Below are 18,850 nucleotides of genomic sequence, written 5' to 3'. Positions count from 1 at the left end.
TCTAACCTTTGAGGAGCTGCAAATTGTTTTTCAAAGTGGCTACATATTCTCACCACTACACTATGAGGGTTCTGATTTCTCCACATCCTCGCCTACACTTGATTTTGTCTTTTCTTTTTTCTTCAAGTTTTATTTATTTAAGTAACCTCTGTACCCTACATGGAGCTTGAACTCATGACCCTGAGATCAAGGGTTGCGGCTCTTTTGATTGTGCCAGACAGGCATTCTGTGATTTTGTCTGTCTTTTTGATTACAGCTGTCTTAGTGCGTGTGAAGTGGTATTTCATAATTGTTTTGATTTGCATTTCCCTGAAAGGTGTTGGTATTGAGCATTTTTTCATGGGCTTATGAGTTATTTTTTGTATAGCATCTTTAGAGGATGTCTACTCAGATTTTTCCCCATTTTAAAATTAGTTATTCAGTAATTTTATTAAGTATAGTATATTGTAGACAGTTTTTGTAAATACAATTTTATTGGACAGTCACACTCATTTGTTTGCATTTTTGTCCATGGCTGCTCCTGTGCTACAATAGCAGAGTTGACTAGTTGTGACCCAGACAGTGTGGTCTGCAAAGCCTAAAAAAAATTGCCGTTTGGCTCATTAGAAAACAAGTTTTCTGACTCTTGAATTAGTTTTGTAGTCATTAAGATATTTAGGAAGCATTGTTAAACTAATAGGAAATACATTAGAGTAAAAATTATTCAACATAGTGTATGATTTTAGCCATGTAAGAAAACCATAAATATGTATGCATACCAAAGAGACTGATGGGAAATACACTAAAATATTAACTGATCTTTGGATTGTGGATTATGGCTGATTAAGGCTGATGCTGAAAATTAAAAGAAGGAAATCACATTTGGGGCACCTCAGTGGCTCAGTCAGTTAAGTGTCTGACTGGCTCAGGTCATGTCACAGTTAGTGGGTTCAAGGCCTGTGTCGGGCTCTGTGCTGACAGCTCAGAGCCTGTAGCCCGCTTCAGATTCTGTGTCTCCCTCTCTCTCTGCCCCTCCCCTACTCGTGTTCTGTCTCTCTGTGTCTCTCAAAAATAAATAAATATTAAAAAACAAAAAAGGAAGGAAAGAAATTACATTTTACAGAATGAGACTGTATTATTTTTTTTTAAATTTTTTTTTTTTCAACGTTTATTTATTTTTGGGACAGAGAGAGACAGAGCATGAACGGGGGAGGGGCAGAGAGAGAGGGAGACGCAGAATCGGAAACAGGCTCCAGGCTCTGAGCCATCAGCCCAGAGCCTGATGCGGGGCTCGAACTCACGGACCGCGAGATCGTGACCTGGCTGAAGTCGGACGCTCAACCGACTGCGCCACCCAGGCGCCCCGAGACTGTATTATTTTTATAGCCAGAGACCGAAGATAGAAACATTTGGTAATGAGCAATAAAAATATCTAGGATGGCAGCCACATCCCTTTATTTCTTTGGGAAGTGATCTGGAAACTAATGCTCAAAGTAGTGTTTTTATATGTGATTAAATAGTAACTAGTCAAATTCTTCTTGATTGAGGTCCATTTATGACTTGTATGACTTGTTTTTCCCTACAGAATTTTGATATATTTTACTGTGGGGTCTAGGAATGTTTCATTTGTCAGGTACATCTTGTTAGAAAAGCTTGTTTATTTTAATATTTTAATACTTAACCTTATATCTAAGAGGATGCACACTTAGCCCTAGGTTATTTCTTTTCCTTTCCTGCAGCTTGATTAAGGCTTCCATCACTGTGTTCTTTATACTCACCCTCTAAAATAGCTGAGTGTGTGCCTCATGTGTGTTTCTCTAAGTTGTTCATTGTATTCTGAGATCTGTGTCCTTTAGAACATCTGGATCTTTGGTCTCTTTGAAGCATTGGGCACAGGATGTAGAATTGAACATCTTATGTGATGTTAGAGTTCACTAAATATAATTTCCCTTAATATGGTTACATAAAACTGCATGGCTAAATTTTTTTTCCATTTTTTTTAGTTTTCTTATAACTTTAAGAGTCAGGAGGTTTTGTGTTATTAAGGCACAGTAAATAAAACACTGAATGGAAAATTAAGAATCCTGATTTATTTATTTTTAAATTAAAAAATTTTTTTTAAATGTTCATTTATTCTTGAGAATACAGTGGGTGGGTTCCCCCCGTCGGGCTCAGTGCTGACAGTGTGGAGCCTGGGGCCTGGTTCAGGTTCTGTGTCTCCCTCTCTGTCTGCTGTTCCCTGCTTGTGCTCACTCTCAGTCTCAAAAATAAACAAACCTTTTTAAAAAAATTAAAAAAACTAAAGCCTTGATCTCACTAACTGTATGATCTAGAAGAAGTAATTGAAGTCTGGCTCTATAATGGTGGGACTTTCAGATCCCTTGAAATTCTAAAACACTAAGACTTCCTTGGTCAGGTTGTACTAGTGTCGGTTTGTTTTTATTTTTCCAGTCATACCTCATCCTCAAAACATGCACTCACATACTCTGTCATACCTTACATTTTGGATACCATTTGGGGAGTTACTTTTTATAGTGTCTAATGTTGCTAATGAAATTTAATTTACTTAGGAATTAAAGCGCTCCTCTAGTCTGTTGTTTTACTAGTAGGAGGTCTTAGAGTAGAATGATAATAAAGTTTGTTTATACTTTTTATTATGTTTCTATGTGGTTAGGAAGAATGCTTGACTTTAGACATAAAAGACATTTAGTGGACTAATCTTTTCTCGATGGTTAAGTCTTGTATCATTGAAAATTAAAATTTTTTTATTATCCAAATTATTTATGGCTGCTATTCTTTATAGAATGGTGAAAACAATACATTTGTCGTTTTAGAAGTCTAAGTTTTGTGAAGTGTAAATATTCCTCCCATGGTTGATTTTAAGCTATTGGCAGGCAGTCACTGAACATGGAACTAGAAAAGGAATGTGCACATTTGGCTCTCCCACTTTCTTTTTTTTCCCCTGCTGGGAAAAGGTGCTTCCAATGAAGGGAGCAGACAGATTTGTAATGATGAAGCAGTGAGACTTGTTTCCTTGTGTGGTTGATGATTCAGTTCTTTTATATGTATTTGAGGATTATGGTAAAGAGTAATAGTAAATTTAATGTAAATTCAGTAATGTGAAAAAAAAGTTTCATTATTTTATTCATATCCGGTCACATGTATTTATGAGTAAGTTGAGATGGCACAAAGGGTAATTCTTTTAATGGATTTAGAAGCAAGTTTACAGTTCTGTGCCTTAAAAACCTGCTCAAATTCAATTTCAGGCTGAAGCTTTGGACACTGTAACAAAGTAGTCCTTCAAGGGCTCCTGAAGGCTGGAAACAAGTTAAGGTTTATGTTAAAGTGTGTATCCTTTCTGATAGTGAATTATGAGGGGGAAGTTACTGCCTGATTCAGTGGCTCAAGAAGGGATTCTTCTTTAACAGGCCACCTACTTTCACTAAAAGAGGTCTTTGGATCAGTTGATCAAAAGCCCTCTACTGCAGTAAAACATTTTTCAAAATCTCCTCTAAGATTCTTGCTTATTAAAATCTACCCAGGAAAAAGTAGGAATTTTACTACAGTAAAGATTTTTTTTCAAATGCCCATTTTTTAAAAATAGAAGGTAAAAGAGATGATATAGGAGATTAATACATATTATTATAATTTTATGTGATTGTTTATTATATTGCTTTGTTAATATATCTTTAAAAAGCCTTCAGATATGTACATGTATGTGCGTGTATATATACATATACACTTAAACACGTACACACTATGCAGTATTCAGTGCCATTCTTACTGTATTCAAATAGGGTCTTAGTAGTTATTTCTGAAAAAAAATGTGTCATCAGGAACACAACATTTATTACAGGATTTTGTGTGTGTGTGGGAAAATCAGTTTTTACTTTTATCCCTTTGACATAAAAGACCATTCCCAGGAAAGTATTCTGCCACGGATGTGAAGATTGCCTTTACTACCCAACAGCCACCCCGTCTTTAGTCAGGCACATCCACCGCACCATGCTTATTCCCTCCTTTTGCACATTCCTATATCCTGTCTTTCTCCCATTTCAATACCACTCATTCATTAAGATTTGTTTTAAATGTAGCTTCTTTATTTAATCCGTTTAAATTACAGCATAACACTTCACCTCTACTTTTGTGTGTAGTTATTGTCAGTAAAATTTTCAGCTAATTTTGGTATGTTTCCAATTCTGTACTGCTGTGGTAGCAATTCTCTTAACTTATTTCAGTTAACCAGTATTCTCTATTCCCTTTGTAAGACATACAGATTTATGCCCTTAGCATTAAAGCTGGGTGAAAAGACCACTTTCTGGCATTTATGTCCGCTCCTGTTCCCATCTTTTGAGTTTTAAGTTTCTCAAAAGTATGCTTGGCCTCCAGAATATCTGGTCCACTTGGTCTGTGTTGTGAGCTGAACAGGTGTGATTTAGAGGAGAAAGATAACCAAATATGTTAAAAAAGAAAGTTGTATTTGTCCAGATGTGTGTATCCCAGTTAAGCTTATTGTAATCATCATTTAATTTATTCCTACATAGTTGGAAAAACTATGAGAATGGCAAGGTAGTTTCTATGAAAACTGCCTTTTGCATTGGATTTTACTCAAAGCTAGGTGTTAAATGGATTATAGTTGAATCAGGTGTGCACAAGACAAGTAATGAAATATTGGTGGAAAATCTTTTTTTTAATTTTTTAAAAAAAATATTTATTTACTCTTGAGACAGAGACAGAGAATGAGCAGGGGGAGGGGCAGAGAGAGAGGGAGACACAGAATCCAAAGCAGGCTCCAGGCTCTGAGCTGTCAGCACAGAGCCCAACGCGGGGCTTGAACTCACTGACTGTGAGGTCATGACCTGAAGCTGAAGTCGGATGCTTATCTGACTGAGCCTCCCAGGTGCCCCAGAAATATTGGTGGAAAATCTTGAAAGACTCTGCATCCAGATTTGTTCACAAATGTCTTTAGTTATACTCTTTAAAAGGAATCGGGCACCAAACTGTTGCAGTGTAGGAACCTTTTATTAAAGACAAAAGCCACGTTGATATATCACTTAGCAAAACCTTGGTCAAATATAAGGTCTTCACTTTATGTTGAAAGTTTATATGATATATGTTAAAATGAAATATATTTATGACTCCTTTTGGTCAGATATTTTCATTTTCTTACCAGTTACCAGTTTTCCATGTCCTGTGTGTGTGTGTGTGTGTGTGTGTGTGTGTGTGTGTGTGTGTGTGTTGTACATGCTTGGATGCATATTCAGGTTATATAATCATGGACTCTTAAAACTCTTCAGTCCTTAGAGAAAACAAACCCTGGGAAGTGATGTGGCTTGCTGAATTTCACAACTAATGTAATGGTGCTCTTTTACAGAAATAGTTACTTGATTTTGGTGTGTTTTTTTTGCATTACTGATGATGAGCTGTACACTGCTTAGCATAGATGGAACCAATGATGTAATTTATATAATCTCATTGTCAGCCCCCATATTTGGGATATTCATTGTCTTGTTTTGGTATTAGCATTAAGTAACTTTAGGATTTAGAAAGGCAAGAAGAACTTCTCACTTTGTGTCCTATTTCAGAACTTAAATAGGGAACCGTCATGTGTGCCTCATGTTGTCTCTCTTGGGACACTTGTCAACAGTGTTTTGACCCTGAAAGAGGAATCCATAAATCAGTATGCGTCGAGTGCCTCCAGTGTTCAACACACTGTTTAGCTATGGGAGATACCCTTGTGAATAAAAGGAACACAGAATAAAACAGACAAAGTCTCTGGCTTCCTGAGGTTTTTATCTCAGCAATTAAATTCATCTCTAGCAGTTGAATTATTTCACTGTAGGTTGTAAGTGCTATAAAAAGTGGAAAATTTGGTGCTTTGACATTGTATCACTGCAGATCCATACCTAGTCTGAAGAAATAAGGCAGAGAGGGAGAAGAGTGAGGGTCAGGGAAGGCTGCCAAGTGAAATTGACTTTTTAGATGAACTCTAAAGTAAGTGGGAATTGTCAAGTGAATGTGAGGGAGAGAAGGGAAATGTGTGGAGGGTGGGTGGGGGTGAACAAACTTGGCAGAGGGATCAGCGTATCTACAGGCTTTGAAATAAGACAGGACGTATTTGAGTTTGAGAAATGGAAAGAGCCCATGAGTCAGCAGAACAGAAAGGAAGTAAGAGGGTGGAACAGATGGTGATGAGGAAGTAAGCAGAGTCATCCTGGGTATGCACGTTCTTAGAGAAAGTGTTCAAGCTTAGCCCTAAGATCCATGGGGAGTTATTGAAGGGGTTTTGAATCTCTTATCTTGTACTATCATATTTGTATTTTTAAAAAGATCGCTCTGGCTGCTGTATGGATCCAGAATGATGGGGATACAAAGGTGGTAGACATGGGAAACCGTTTAAAATAAAAGGCCAGGAATAGAATGCTGGCCGTAGGAATGGAGATAAAGACATGCAAATATATGTTCAGAGAGGTACACTTGATGGTTTGGTTTTTGCTCTTATACTTTAGTAAAACTTCATTACTTGTTTGCATTTCTAGTTAACGTTCTTAATTTTTGCAACTATTTTGCCAAGATATGACAGAAAGGCTTTAGCGGCCTCCTGTAAATTTTAGAATCTCAGGGTAGGTTTGACTATATCACTTATACCCTTGGTAATATAGGCAATAATTCTCTCCTTATTTAAATTCAAGAAATGAAAGCTTATAATAGTAATAAAATGAATTTTATTTTATTGTGTAATAATCCAAGTGTTTTTATTAGAATAAGAATCATGTGGAGGAATAGTTTAAACAAAGTGAAAAGAGCCTTGACTTGTAGATATAATTTAAGAATAATTGATACCAAGAGCTCTAATAGAAAACTACATGTGGATCAATAGAAGGAAGTGTGGCTGTCACAGAAATTGAATGATTTTTAATTGGTTTTTATATTCATGTTCCATTTTTACCTATTGCATAATTTTAGAAAGTACGTCACTATCTTCAGAATATTTCCATAAGTTTTAAAAGATAAATAGTACTAGAAATTTTTAGTAGATGTTTTCCTAATTTACAAAGGGAAGCAGTGTATTCTTCTTCTATCTTCCTAACCTAGAAGAGTTCTTTTGAGTTGAGATTAACATTAAATTTGCACATACTCAGTGGAAGTGAGTTAAGCGAGGAGAAAATAGTGATCTTAGAGATATAGAATACTGTGTTCCCTGTTTTTTTCATCCTCAACATATTTATCTTTTAAGGTAGAAATCCCTATTTTAAATTTAAAATAAATTTTATGTACTTGAATTGCTTATTTTCACTTACTTTGAGTGTTGCTGTCTGTAATGAGTTGAGGTGAGTTGAGAACACCTTCTAAAATTAGTAAATTGGAATGGCTGGATGGCTCAGTTGGTTGAGCATCTGCCTCTCGAATTCACCTTAGGTCATGTTCTCAGGGTTGTGAGATTGAGCCCTGTGCTGGGTTCTGCACTGAGCATGGAGCCTGCTTGAGATTCTCTCTTTCTCTCATTCTGCCCTTCTGCTCATGCTCTCTCTCTTTCTCAAATAATATTAAGAAAATTTTAAATTAGTAAATTGTATTTTGTTTGCAAAATTCAGCAAAATATATCAATTGCATTGTACCATGAAATGTAACAGATATAATTTGAAAGTTTACATATTCAGCTTCTAAATTTGTTAGAATGAACCTTGTATCGATTAAATGAGTAATGACCTATACCAACTGATTTCTATTATAAAATTTTGAGGTATGGATGATTTTTTATAAATAACTCAAGCAAAGGTTGAGTTATTTATATGCTTATACAGATTGTGATTTTTTTCTATTTATTTATTTATTTGTTTGTTTTTAAAGTTGATTTGTTTTGAAAGGGGGGGAGGGGCAGAAAGAGAAGGAGAGAGAGAATCCCAAGCAGTCTCCTCACTGTCAGTGTGAAGCCCCATGCGGGGCTCAAACTCACGAACCGTGAGATCATGACTTGAGCCGAAACCGAGAGTCAGATGCTTAACCTACTGAGCCACCCAAGCGCCCTTTTTTCTTTTTTAAATAAGAATAAAGAAAACTCTAGAGACTGCTAGATTTAAATTTTTATTTTTAAATTGAGGCTGAGTATTGTTATTACATGTAGTATATGGTTATATACTATGGCTCTTACAGCACTCTAAATAATGTTAACCCCTTCTCACATCCCTGAGTGCAGGTTACCTTTTTAATGTTAATTTGTTTTTGTGTTCATGTACTAAAGTTTACTTTTTCTTCCCATGTATGTATCAGAATTATGGTTGTTCATTTAAAAAAATACTGTATTAATAACTTCTGTTTTTATTTGAAAACAAGCGTCTGTTACAGTCCTCAATGCCATTGCCACCTTTAAGATTTCTCCAGAAGTGCAACAGTAATCAAGTTAATTTCTTCATTAGCTTCTTTATTACATATATTTGGGTAAATAACATAATGAATTATAGTTTACTTTTTCTTTGCTCTTCTCTCACCCAGCATCTTCATGAGTAGATTCTTTCTTTTATCTACTTGGTTTGTTTCAAAAAAAGGTGAATTAAGTTGAATGCTAATTTAAGGAAAATAGCCCTGGAAAAACTATTTAAAAATATCACTTAATCCAGGGACAGGTGTAAACTGTTTTTGGCTTATCTGTTTTGTTACCTGTTTCACTGGTGTACTAAATTAGCAATGTTTCTTGAGGTTTGTTACTTTTAAAATAGAGTACTAGGTAGCTTAATAAAATTAGTAATCCTCTTTTTCATGGATAGTGACTTTTTATATCATTCTTTAAACTATTTCTGTGGGACTATATTTCAAATGATCAAGTTTTTAAGTGCTAGTATCTGCAAATGGAAATCAGCCTCCTACTGACGGTATTTGGTTCAGAACTTGGGCTGTATGATTAAGGCAAAGAATGTGGAGAATTCAGTAAGGGTTCAGAAGGAATCAAGAAATGTCTCAAATGCTCTTTTAAAAGCAAGCAAAAACATTCTGAATCCCTAATTTATTCTTACATGTGGGGTGAGAAATTACATGATATACCTGTTGTCAGACTCATTTCAGATATAACTGGAAAAACTATTTTTCTATTTATTTTATGCACTTAGAAAGTATTTTTAAGCTGTGGCAGATAAAATATTTCAAGTAATATTGTTCAAAGACCTAATCAAGTAGATTTGATATACCTTGGGTCTTGTGAAAGGGAGGACTAAGATGTAATAGTAATTAACTGAACAAAATCTCATTATAAATAAATTCAGTCTCTGTGATGATCATGTTGTCTCTGAGTCATTAAAATGAATTTATACTTTCTGATTAAAACATTTATATAATGTGTTTTTTATAAGGTCAAAAGAAATAGACTGGCAACCTTATTTTACTACACGCATTGTAGATGATTTTGGCACACACCTACGAGTATTCAGAAAGGCTCAACAGAAGATAACAGAGAAAGATGATCAAGCAAAAGGTAATATGTTTGTTGCCTTTGAAAATTAGGACTTTAAAATCTGTTTTTCTTTTTTATTCTGCATTTCTTGAATTGTTCTTTTCTTTGTCCAGGTACAGCAGAAGATCTTGTGGATACCTTCTTTGAAGTTGAAGTTGAAATGGAGAAGGATGTTTGCCGTGATCTAGTGTGCACTTCTCCCAAAGATGAAGAAGGTTTTCTTTTCAATTTAAGTCTTTGGAGAACAATGTGCAGAATGGTTAGAGACAAGTTAGCAGAACAACGAATAGAAGGGTAAAAGGTGAAATTATTTTTACAGGAAAGGTAGCATAGTGTAGACACTGTCACTATTCATTGTATTTTTTTTTTAACTATTAAAAGTAGTTTCCAGATTCTTTTTTTTAAAGTCATCTTTAAAATTTGAAGATGAGATTAGAGATTACCTCTCTTTTAAGATATAGCAAGCACAAACATTTTATGATTGTATATTTACTTTTTATGATCTGTAGTAGATTATCTTCTCCTTGAGTTTATCATTTCTACTTCAAGAGTACACTGTTACCCTAAAATATTTTCTAAAAGAATGAGTATAATTTCAGATAAAATTTATGGAGTTGAATGGACTTGTACTTTCTTTGTCAGGGTTAGACTAGATAAGTTTTAGCTGAAGATGTCTTTTTTTAGTTTTATAGCCACTGAGAAAGAGTCAGAAAGAGTCTTTGCTACTTGACACATTTTTTGTTGTTGTTAACAGGATCGGCTGTATAATTACGTTTCCAGGAAATGTTAGCATATGAACAACTACAGAAAAGCGTTTGTAGTTGTGGAAACTGTTTTCTTTGACTTCTACAATGTGCTCAACTTTTTGTTTTCTTCTTTTATCCTTTTTTCTTCTTTCCTTTTTATATTTATTGTGCAATGCAATTTTTATTTGCCATTTCCTTAGCACTGACCTGAAATAATAACCAAATAGAAGAAATAGAGTGATGTGCGTAGATTGAGCCCTCATAAATTAGTAACGTAGAAGAGCATAACTTTTTCTTTTGTTATTATCTGACAGAATAGTGGAAGTTCTTTCTTTGAAAGAAGAATTACAGGTATATTTTAAAATATGCAAGAAGCTTTTACGTATACAAGGTAATTTGTAGTAGAAGTGTAGAATACGCGGTACAGCTAAAACTGTTTTGGGGAAAACACTTTTATAATTGAAGTTTCTCAATGATTCAAAAATAGGGTAAAACTGAGCAGAATAAAAAAAATACTAGTTTGATTAATGAATAGTTACTGTTTGGAGAATAGTGAAAAAACTTTAATGAATACTACGTGGACTAATTAATTATTGAAATAATAAACTTGTATAATCAGCTGCTTATTTCTGCCTTTTTGTGTTTTTTTTAATCAAGAGTAGGTGGAGATTTTATATTTTCTAATGTAACGGCCACCTTTTTCATTTCTAGGATTCCTAAGGGATCTGTGTGAGGTCTTACTATATTTATTGCTACCTCCTGGAGATTTCCAGAACAAGATCATGCGATACTTTGTCAGGGTAAGTGTAAACTCCTATTAAATAAATGTCTGAAGAAACTTAGAGTAATAATTTTCAAAATATTTGGTCTCAGGACCCTGTGAAACTCTTAAAACTCATTGAGGACCCCAAAGAGTTTTTGTTTACATGGGTTTTTGTTTACAGATTTATTTATCAATATTTACTGTATCATAAGTTAAAACTAAGAAATTTTGAAACATAAGAATGCAGAAGCACACATTCCATTAGTTAATTGATGTATCATCACACCATCATGTTCGTTTCTGAAAATAACACTGTGTGTTTGTCTCCCTCCATCCCTCAGAGGTCTCTGGACAACACTTAGACAAACTCCCTTAGAGTCAGATACTGGGATTTTGGGTTATAACAAGGATGTGTTTTAGATTTTATTTAATATAGCTTTACCTATAAACTTACTGGAATGAGGCTAATTAAAATAATACTTCTGGATAGAAACTTAAAAAAAACCCAGACAGTTAAGATTCTGCTTCTTATAATTAGAAAATGATTAAGTGGGATGAGAACAGTAGTTTTGGAATTGTTATGTCCTTTATGTAAACATTTGGAGTAAAATTCCAAATATGGATATAAAGGAATAATATTTTGGTTTTGGCTGCTGGTTATGATTGAGAAATGCTAGCTAGCTACAACTATTATGCTGGTTGAATGGATAAAATGAAAGCTTCTAATTTATATGAAAAGGGAAGCTTAGAATCTTTTTAGTCTATCATCCAGCAAAATAGATACTGATTGCTGAGGTGTGCTTTTATGCTTATATGTTATTATTTAAGCAATACCACACAATTTCTTAGTACCTACCTAAGTTGAGTTCAGTGTCCTTCTCAAGTAGGGTAGTGGTACTGTGAATTAGGTAGAAAATGACTGGCTTTACTAGGAAATGTCTGATAGATGATGGATTGTTAAGACCAATTATTTGGGCTAGTCAGTATCACGGGTGGTAAAATACCTGACAGGTCAATCGCCAGATTTCACAACTGCCACTGAAGGAAGATACTGGTAGTCAGTCCTAGCACTCATTCACAGAATCTTTGTCTTCCTGCTACATTAGACAGCCACTGCTAGGCAGTCTCTCAGCTACTTGCTTATGGCTGACAATCTTTTCCCTCTTGAAATTCTGTCTTGTCTTGGGTTCCATGTCATTGCTCTCTTGATTTTTCTCTTCGCTTGGTCTCTTTTTTAGTCCTTTTTAGATGCTTTAACTCCTCTTATATCTAACCTTTAAATACTTAAGTTCTTAATCCTAAGCCCTCTTCTTACCCATTCCTATGCCTTTAAAATCCATCCAAGTGCTAATGACTTTCAAATTTATATCTTGGTACAGACTTCACTTATGAGTCCCAGGCTACTGTGACATGCTGCCCACTGAAATCACCATTCGATTGACCTTTTAAACTTCAAATGTCCAAAATGGAAATCTTACTCTTGTTTCCATGTCCTCTCTTGCCTTTTAAGTCTTTTCTCCATCCTAGCCAATGCCATGACCATCAAGTAAATTTTTCACATCTTGAGTTCTTCCAGAGATTTGCAAGGCCATGCGTGATGTGGCCTTGTTTACCTCTCTGGCCTTTGTGCCATGCAGTCACTGTATTCCAGTGATACTGATTTCTCCAAAAGTGCCATTTTCTCCCCACCATAGGGCCATCTTATACTCTTTTTTGTCTTCTCAGAATGGTTCCCCTTATTTTCTTGGGTAAATTGTCTACATCTTTCATATCTCACCTTCTCAGAAATGCCTCCCCTGACCACCCAATCTAAACTTCCCTCATAATTCCCTATTACCATATGTAAGTAAACAGTTATTTTCCTTCATAGCATTTGCCATATTTAATATTATAACTGGGTTGTTGTGTTTATTTACTTGCTGCCTCTTTCTGCCAGTAGTACTGTGAGCCCCATAAGGACAGAGGACATATCTGTATCATCATTATGTACTTCATGGCTGTCATCACACCTGGCACATAGCAGATACCCAGTCAGGAGAATTAGTTTTAGTAAGAGGAAACCTATTTGCCCTTCTTGCTGCTGTGGTGTACATGCTACTTTAGCTTCTTGAAGATTAAACTGACTTTTAGGAGATGTGAATGAAGATGTGCCTTATTACATGAGGTTATAGTTTAAATAAGTAGGATTGTTTAAAAAGCAAATATATTTTGCTATAGATTGCTCTTTTAGACCATTATTTCATTTCTTTATGTTTGAATAATTATAGGGTACTATATTCAGCAAATCAGTTTTTTCTTTTTTTCTTTCAGCTTGATGGTTGATCAGTTTTCTTTTGTTGGTAATTCAGGTTTTCCCCAAAGATGCTTTTGATCAGATTAAATAACAGATTAAAGAGTTGTTACTTATTTCCTTTATAGGGATCCTTTATATGGATTGTACAAATCACAGAACTTGACTGCAATAATTGCTATTCAGTCATGTCTGCTTTCTTTCCATTACCGTGTTTTATTTAAAGATTCATGGCCTCAGTGACTTTGTAGCTTTTAAGCCTTCATATTGGACAGCTGGCGCTTCTGTCAAAGTAGAAATTCTAAGGAAAAGGCTACCTATTTTGGAATGTTTAGAGCTTTCACTAGAACCTGTATAGGAATTGTTGAGTCATAGGATTACATCTTGACTAACCAGACCCTTTCATGAGGCAAATTAGAAGATCAAAGTAATTTCTAAGACAGATTGACAGATTGCATTGACTAATAAGAATCACTAGATCTATTCAAAATTCTTTCCCGCTTTTTTTTTTCTTATTTTGCAAAGAAACTTACAAAAAACTTGGTTTTATTTAGGCATTTTCTTCTTACATAGTACATTTAAAAATTTGAGCATATGAGTTCACCTAGGTGGCTCAGTCAGTTGGGCGGCCGACTACAAGCTCAGGTCATGATCTCGTGGTGTGTGAGTTCGAGCCCCGCGTCAGGCTCTGTGGTGACAGCTCAGAGCCTGGAGGCTGTTTCCAATTTTGTGTCTCCCTCTTTCTCTGCCCCTTCCCTGCTTGCTCTCTCAAAAATAGCAAACATTAAAATTTGAGCATATGTGGCCAGAGACATAACTTGAAGGAATGAATTATATAATTTTTAAAATTTGGAGACTGAAGCTAATCTTGAAAGAATAAACAGTTACTTCTAAATTAAGACTGTAAGATGTCTTAAAAGATGCTTGAAAAAGTTATTGGACCTGCCCCACGTTGGGCATAGAGATGACTTTAAAAAAAAAAAAAAGATGTGCCTAGCTGGCTCACTTGGTAGATTATACCACTCTAGATCTCAGGGTTGTGAGTTTGAGCCCCACTTTGGGTGTAGAGATTACATTTAAAAAATGTGAAGAAAAGAAAGGAATTATAAAACAGAGTTATTGGAACCTTCATGGATGCCTTTTGGAAATGTTAATTCATCCTTAGGTAATAGTTGTCAGAGACTTGCACAGCTTACAAAAAGTAGAATGTATATAAGATAACTCACTGAAGGAAAATAAAGTGAAGGCTACCTTTATGAACTTATTATACTGGAAAATGAACCAGATAAGTTAGAGATCTTGGTAAAAGGAATAAATAAATTGGTCCTTTAATTAGAGAAGTCAAACATCCTGTTAAACTGACATTTATTTAGCCTTTCCAGTATTCTTAAGAAATGGTGTTTTATAAATTTAGATATCACATGCGTAAAAGGATGAAGATTAATAATGGGTGAAAATATGATATAAATAGGATCAGCACTAAATTCTTAATTTGCTTTATTTCCATTCCTTTAATATTTATCAAATGCCTGCCATGTTTAAGACAATGACCTTGAGTAAATATTTTTGAAGATAGATAAATCAGTAGATCAACTAATAAACGTCACTTCTATACAGAAGGTTCCTGGATATTTGTGGTGTTTCAGAGAAGTAGAAGATAACACAATTACATGGGGAATGATAAATGATAAATGCCATAAATTCAGGGCACGAGTGTTATCTTAAACATGTAAGTAAAAAAGTGTTCAGCTGGAATGATCAGGGTTTAATTTGATTGGATTTCATTCTGTAGTCAAGGGCAGGATTTTAATAGGTTGCAGAGTAAACAGTTGTAAAGAATGAGAAGATACGTTCTAGAGAAAGATGAATAATTATATTACCATATTATTTTTTTATTTTCTCTTAGGAAAAATTTCAAACACAGACAAGTATAGAGAATAATGCAGTAGACATTTATGTACCAACTACCAAAATTTAACCACTGTTAATGTTTTGCTATAGTTGCTCTTTTCCTCCCTTGAAGGTAACCACTATTTTACAATTGGTGTGTATCTTTTCCTATTATCCTTCATTTTTATTCTTTTAATTAGATGTAGGAATTCATAGACACTTGGTGCCATGTTTTGCCTTCTAAAACTTGACATAAATGCTGACATACTAGAGATACCCTTCTGCTTTTTTCTACTCAACTCTAGATGTCATTGTGGAGATACAGCCAAGTTGATACAGGTAGCTTTATCTCATTTATTTTAACTGAGGTGTATTAGGTCATCTTTTTATAAGATGTGTTGATTATCAAGTTTTACATGTGTCATATCTTTCTTAAGTAACAGCATTATGTTATTTACATTATGCTATTGATTTGAGAAGTATATTAAGTTAAATTTGCTTTTTTTTTTTTTTTTTTTTTTTTTACATTTTTGGTCCAGGAAATCCTTGCACGAGGAGTTCTTCTTCCATTAATAAATCAACTCAGTGATCCTGATTATATTAATCAATATATCATATGGATGGTATGTACTTTCTAAAATTACAACTCTGTTTTTAAAGCATTTTTTTTAAAATTTAGAAATAATATCTGGGGATCAGGATGATCAAGCAATAATTTATTGAATAAATTAGGTAAAAATATATTTATAGATAATCTTTATGTTTCTGGTATTTCTGTTTGCTCATAGGTTGAATGTGCTAGACAAATTCATTGTAAAAAGTTTGTTGATATGATAATCCTCTCACAATTTTGGTATTGTTACCACTTATTTAAATTTAAAAAAAGGATGTTTTCCTGACGTAGTGTATAGATTATGAGTACTTTTAAAAGCTGCTGTTTGGTTTCAAACACGGCTGTGGTCTGAACTACTTAAATATATGTACTTTATGTTTTATGCTATATAGTGGAGGAAAATGGGGTAGGAAACCTGGACTGAGAATGGGAGCCTGTGTGTTTTAGGTTTGTTTCTGTAAGTTGCTTAGTGTGTATATAAGTAGCTAACTCATAGTTTTCTCATCCTGGCAGACATATCAAAGGGTTAGTGATTATTAAGTTTAGTAGTTATAATTATTTTTGTGTGATTATATATGGCTTTCCTCAATAAATTCATGGTCAAGGAAGTATTGTAAATGGGGTGTTGCTGGGAATACTTTGATAAATACTTCTAGATCTTTGATTCATTTTCTTGAATTGGAATTTTTCCAGTAACTCAGTCTAGTTTTCGTAGGAGAGAGTTACTTTATTTATTGTTCTTTGTTTCCAGTAGCCATTATCAAACTAGCCATTATCAAACTATGGAGGTCACACAACTTGATTCTTCTTTTCCTTTATCCTACTAGGCTCTACCAGAAGCTTTAAAAATATGTATATCTGTCTAATTAAAATTTTTACAGGGGCGCCTGGGTGGCGCAGTCGGTTAAGCGTCCGACTTCAGCCAGGTCACGATCTCGCGGTCCAGGAGTTCGAGCCCCGCGTCAGGCTCTGGGCTGATGGCTCGGAGCCTGGAGCCTGTTTCCGATTCTGTGTCTCCCTCTCTCTGCCCCTCCCCCGTTCATGCTCTGTCTCTCTCTCTCTGTCCCAAAAATAAATAAATGTTGAAAAAAAAAATTTAAAAAAAAAAATTTTTACAAATATGTATCCTCTGGTTAGGAATTCTACTCTGAAATTTATTCTAAAGTAGTAATAAGTTTGAAACAAAGGTCATTAATGGCCGTTGCTTATAATACTGAAAACTTGGAAGCTTTTTAAGTGTTCTACATAGAGGATTGTGTAATTATGGCATATTGACACAGTAGAATATTTTGCAGCCATTAAAAAGAATGATGATGGTAGTGTATCTTGAATATGAAAACATGTTTATATTTTTAAGTTGAAAAGGATAACTAAAAGTGATGTGTGTTTGTAGATAATGCTTTTTAAAAACAAATATGTAAATATTTATTAATGATTGTATAATTCTGATAGTGTATATACTGATTGAAATGTTAATAGAAAGGTAGGATTATGATAGTTTTAGTTTTTCTCTTTTGTTTATATATTTCATTTTTTTTTTTTTATTTTTTTATTTTTTTTTTAAATTTTTTTTTTTCAACGTTTATTTATTTTTGGGACAGAGAGAGACAGAGCATGAACGGGGGAGGGGCAGAGAGAGAGGGAGACACAGAATCGGAAACAGGCTCCAGGCTCTGAGCCATCAGCCCAGAGCCTGACGCGGGGCTCGAACTCACGGACCGCGAGATCGTGACCTGGCTGAAGTCGGACGCTTAACCGACTGCGCCACCCAGGCGCCCCTATATATTTCATTTTATATGGAATATTGGGTATATAACAAAAAAGTAATGTTTTAAGAAATAGGAAAATACAGGTAAAATTTAAAAACATTTAAGTAATAAAATAAGGGTAAAAGGTATTAAAACATTTTATTATAACACCAGAAAATGGATGTTTTATGCTGTATAATCTTACCTGTGTTACAGAAAAGGGTGCATGTTCACCAGAATGTTATCTCTCACTCATGGGATTAGGAAATATTTTTATTCCTATTTATATTTTTCTTTAGCTTTCAATTTTTCTTTTGCTGACCTTGTATTAACTGTATAATTAATTGTATGGTGAAAACATTTTGGGGGAGAGATTTAACATATAGATAGTCTAAAAAGAATTCAAAACACCAAATTTTTACTTGTTCTTCCCACACTTGGGCTTCTACTATTGTGTATGATGCTTGTGTTTTTTTGCTATTTAATGAACAGGAATTGATCACTATTTTACTTGCAACACAATATCAGAAAATATATTTAAAAGAGAAGAGTTTATCAATAAAGGGTCTCTAGCCTACTTGTGGTCGGGTTTACAGTCTTTTGACATTATTTGTGTGGAAAACCTTGTATACATAGGTATTATAAACATTAAAATAAGCTCAGTTCTTAGTTCAGTTCATTTCTATCAACTTAGTGTACAGTTCATTTCTATTTGAAAGGAAAAGTTTAGAGCAGTTTATTATTTATTTATTTATTTTTGAGAGAGAGGGCACAAGTGAGTGAGGGCCAGAGAGAGAGAGAGACAGGGAGAGAGAAAACTCCATGAGGCAGAGAGAAAGAGAGAGAGAGGGAGAGAAGTGGGGCTCACCTGAAGCAGGGCTCAAGCTCACCTGATGGGGGATCTTGAATTCAAAAACCATGAGATCATGACCTGAGCCAAAGTCCAGTGCCTAACCACGTGAGCCACCCAGGCACCCCCAACAGCAAGCAGTTTAGTAGTAACATATTTTCTCTCTGTATAAAATGTTAGTGTTGCCCAACAGTATTTTTTTTTAAGTTTTTTAAAATTTATTTTGAGAGAGGCAGAGAGGGAGAGCAAGAATCCTAAGCAGGCTCCCTGCTGTGAGCACAGAACCCTACTCAGGGCTGGAGCTCACAACCTTGAGATCATGACCTGGGCAGAAATCAAGAGTCTGAAGCTTAACTGGAAGCTTAACCCACTGAACCACCCAGGTACCCCACCCCACAGTTTTAAGTCATTTCTAAAAATAGTATGGGTGAATTTGCATTATTCATCTCTGAGTATGTATTTTTTTAATACAAACTAATTAAGGATAAGTCTTATCTTTTACTGTGGAATAGATTACTTAATTGGC

General features: G+C 34.6%; 1 protein-coding gene across 3 annotated transcripts in view; it reads left to right on the top strand.

Moving 5' to 3' along the window:
- Positions 1 to 18,850, top strand: part of SNX13 (sorting nexin 13) — a 133,993-nt gene that overhangs the window by 56,710 nt on the left and 58,433 nt on the right. For all 3 annotated transcript variants that reach the window (XR_006965231.1, XM_047096695.1, XM_047096694.1), the window contains exons 6-9: positions 9,324 to 9,445; positions 9,538 to 9,639; positions 10,882 to 10,970; positions 15,653 to 15,736. Coding sequence is in view for 2 of the 3 variants with exons in the window: in XM_047096695.1 (XP_046952651.1) it covers positions 9,324 to 9,445; positions 9,538 to 9,639; positions 10,882 to 10,970; positions 15,653 to 15,736 (397 nt within the window). In the remaining variant the exon portion in view is untranslated. The remainder of the gene's footprint in view (positions 1 to 9,323; positions 9,446 to 9,537; positions 9,640 to 10,881; positions 10,971 to 15,652; positions 15,737 to 18,850) is intronic.

Source organism: Lynx rufus, unplaced genomic scaffold (genome assembly GCF_022079265.1).
Source record: "Lynx rufus isolate CCGP_SWC_20201006 ecotype Redwood Valley unplaced genomic scaffold, mLynRuf1.p SCAF_4, whole genome shotgun sequence".
Lineage (NCBI taxonomy): Eukaryota > Metazoa > Chordata > Mammalia > Carnivora > Felidae > Lynx > Lynx rufus.
This window is presented reverse-complemented; position numbering and strand designations above follow the sequence as displayed.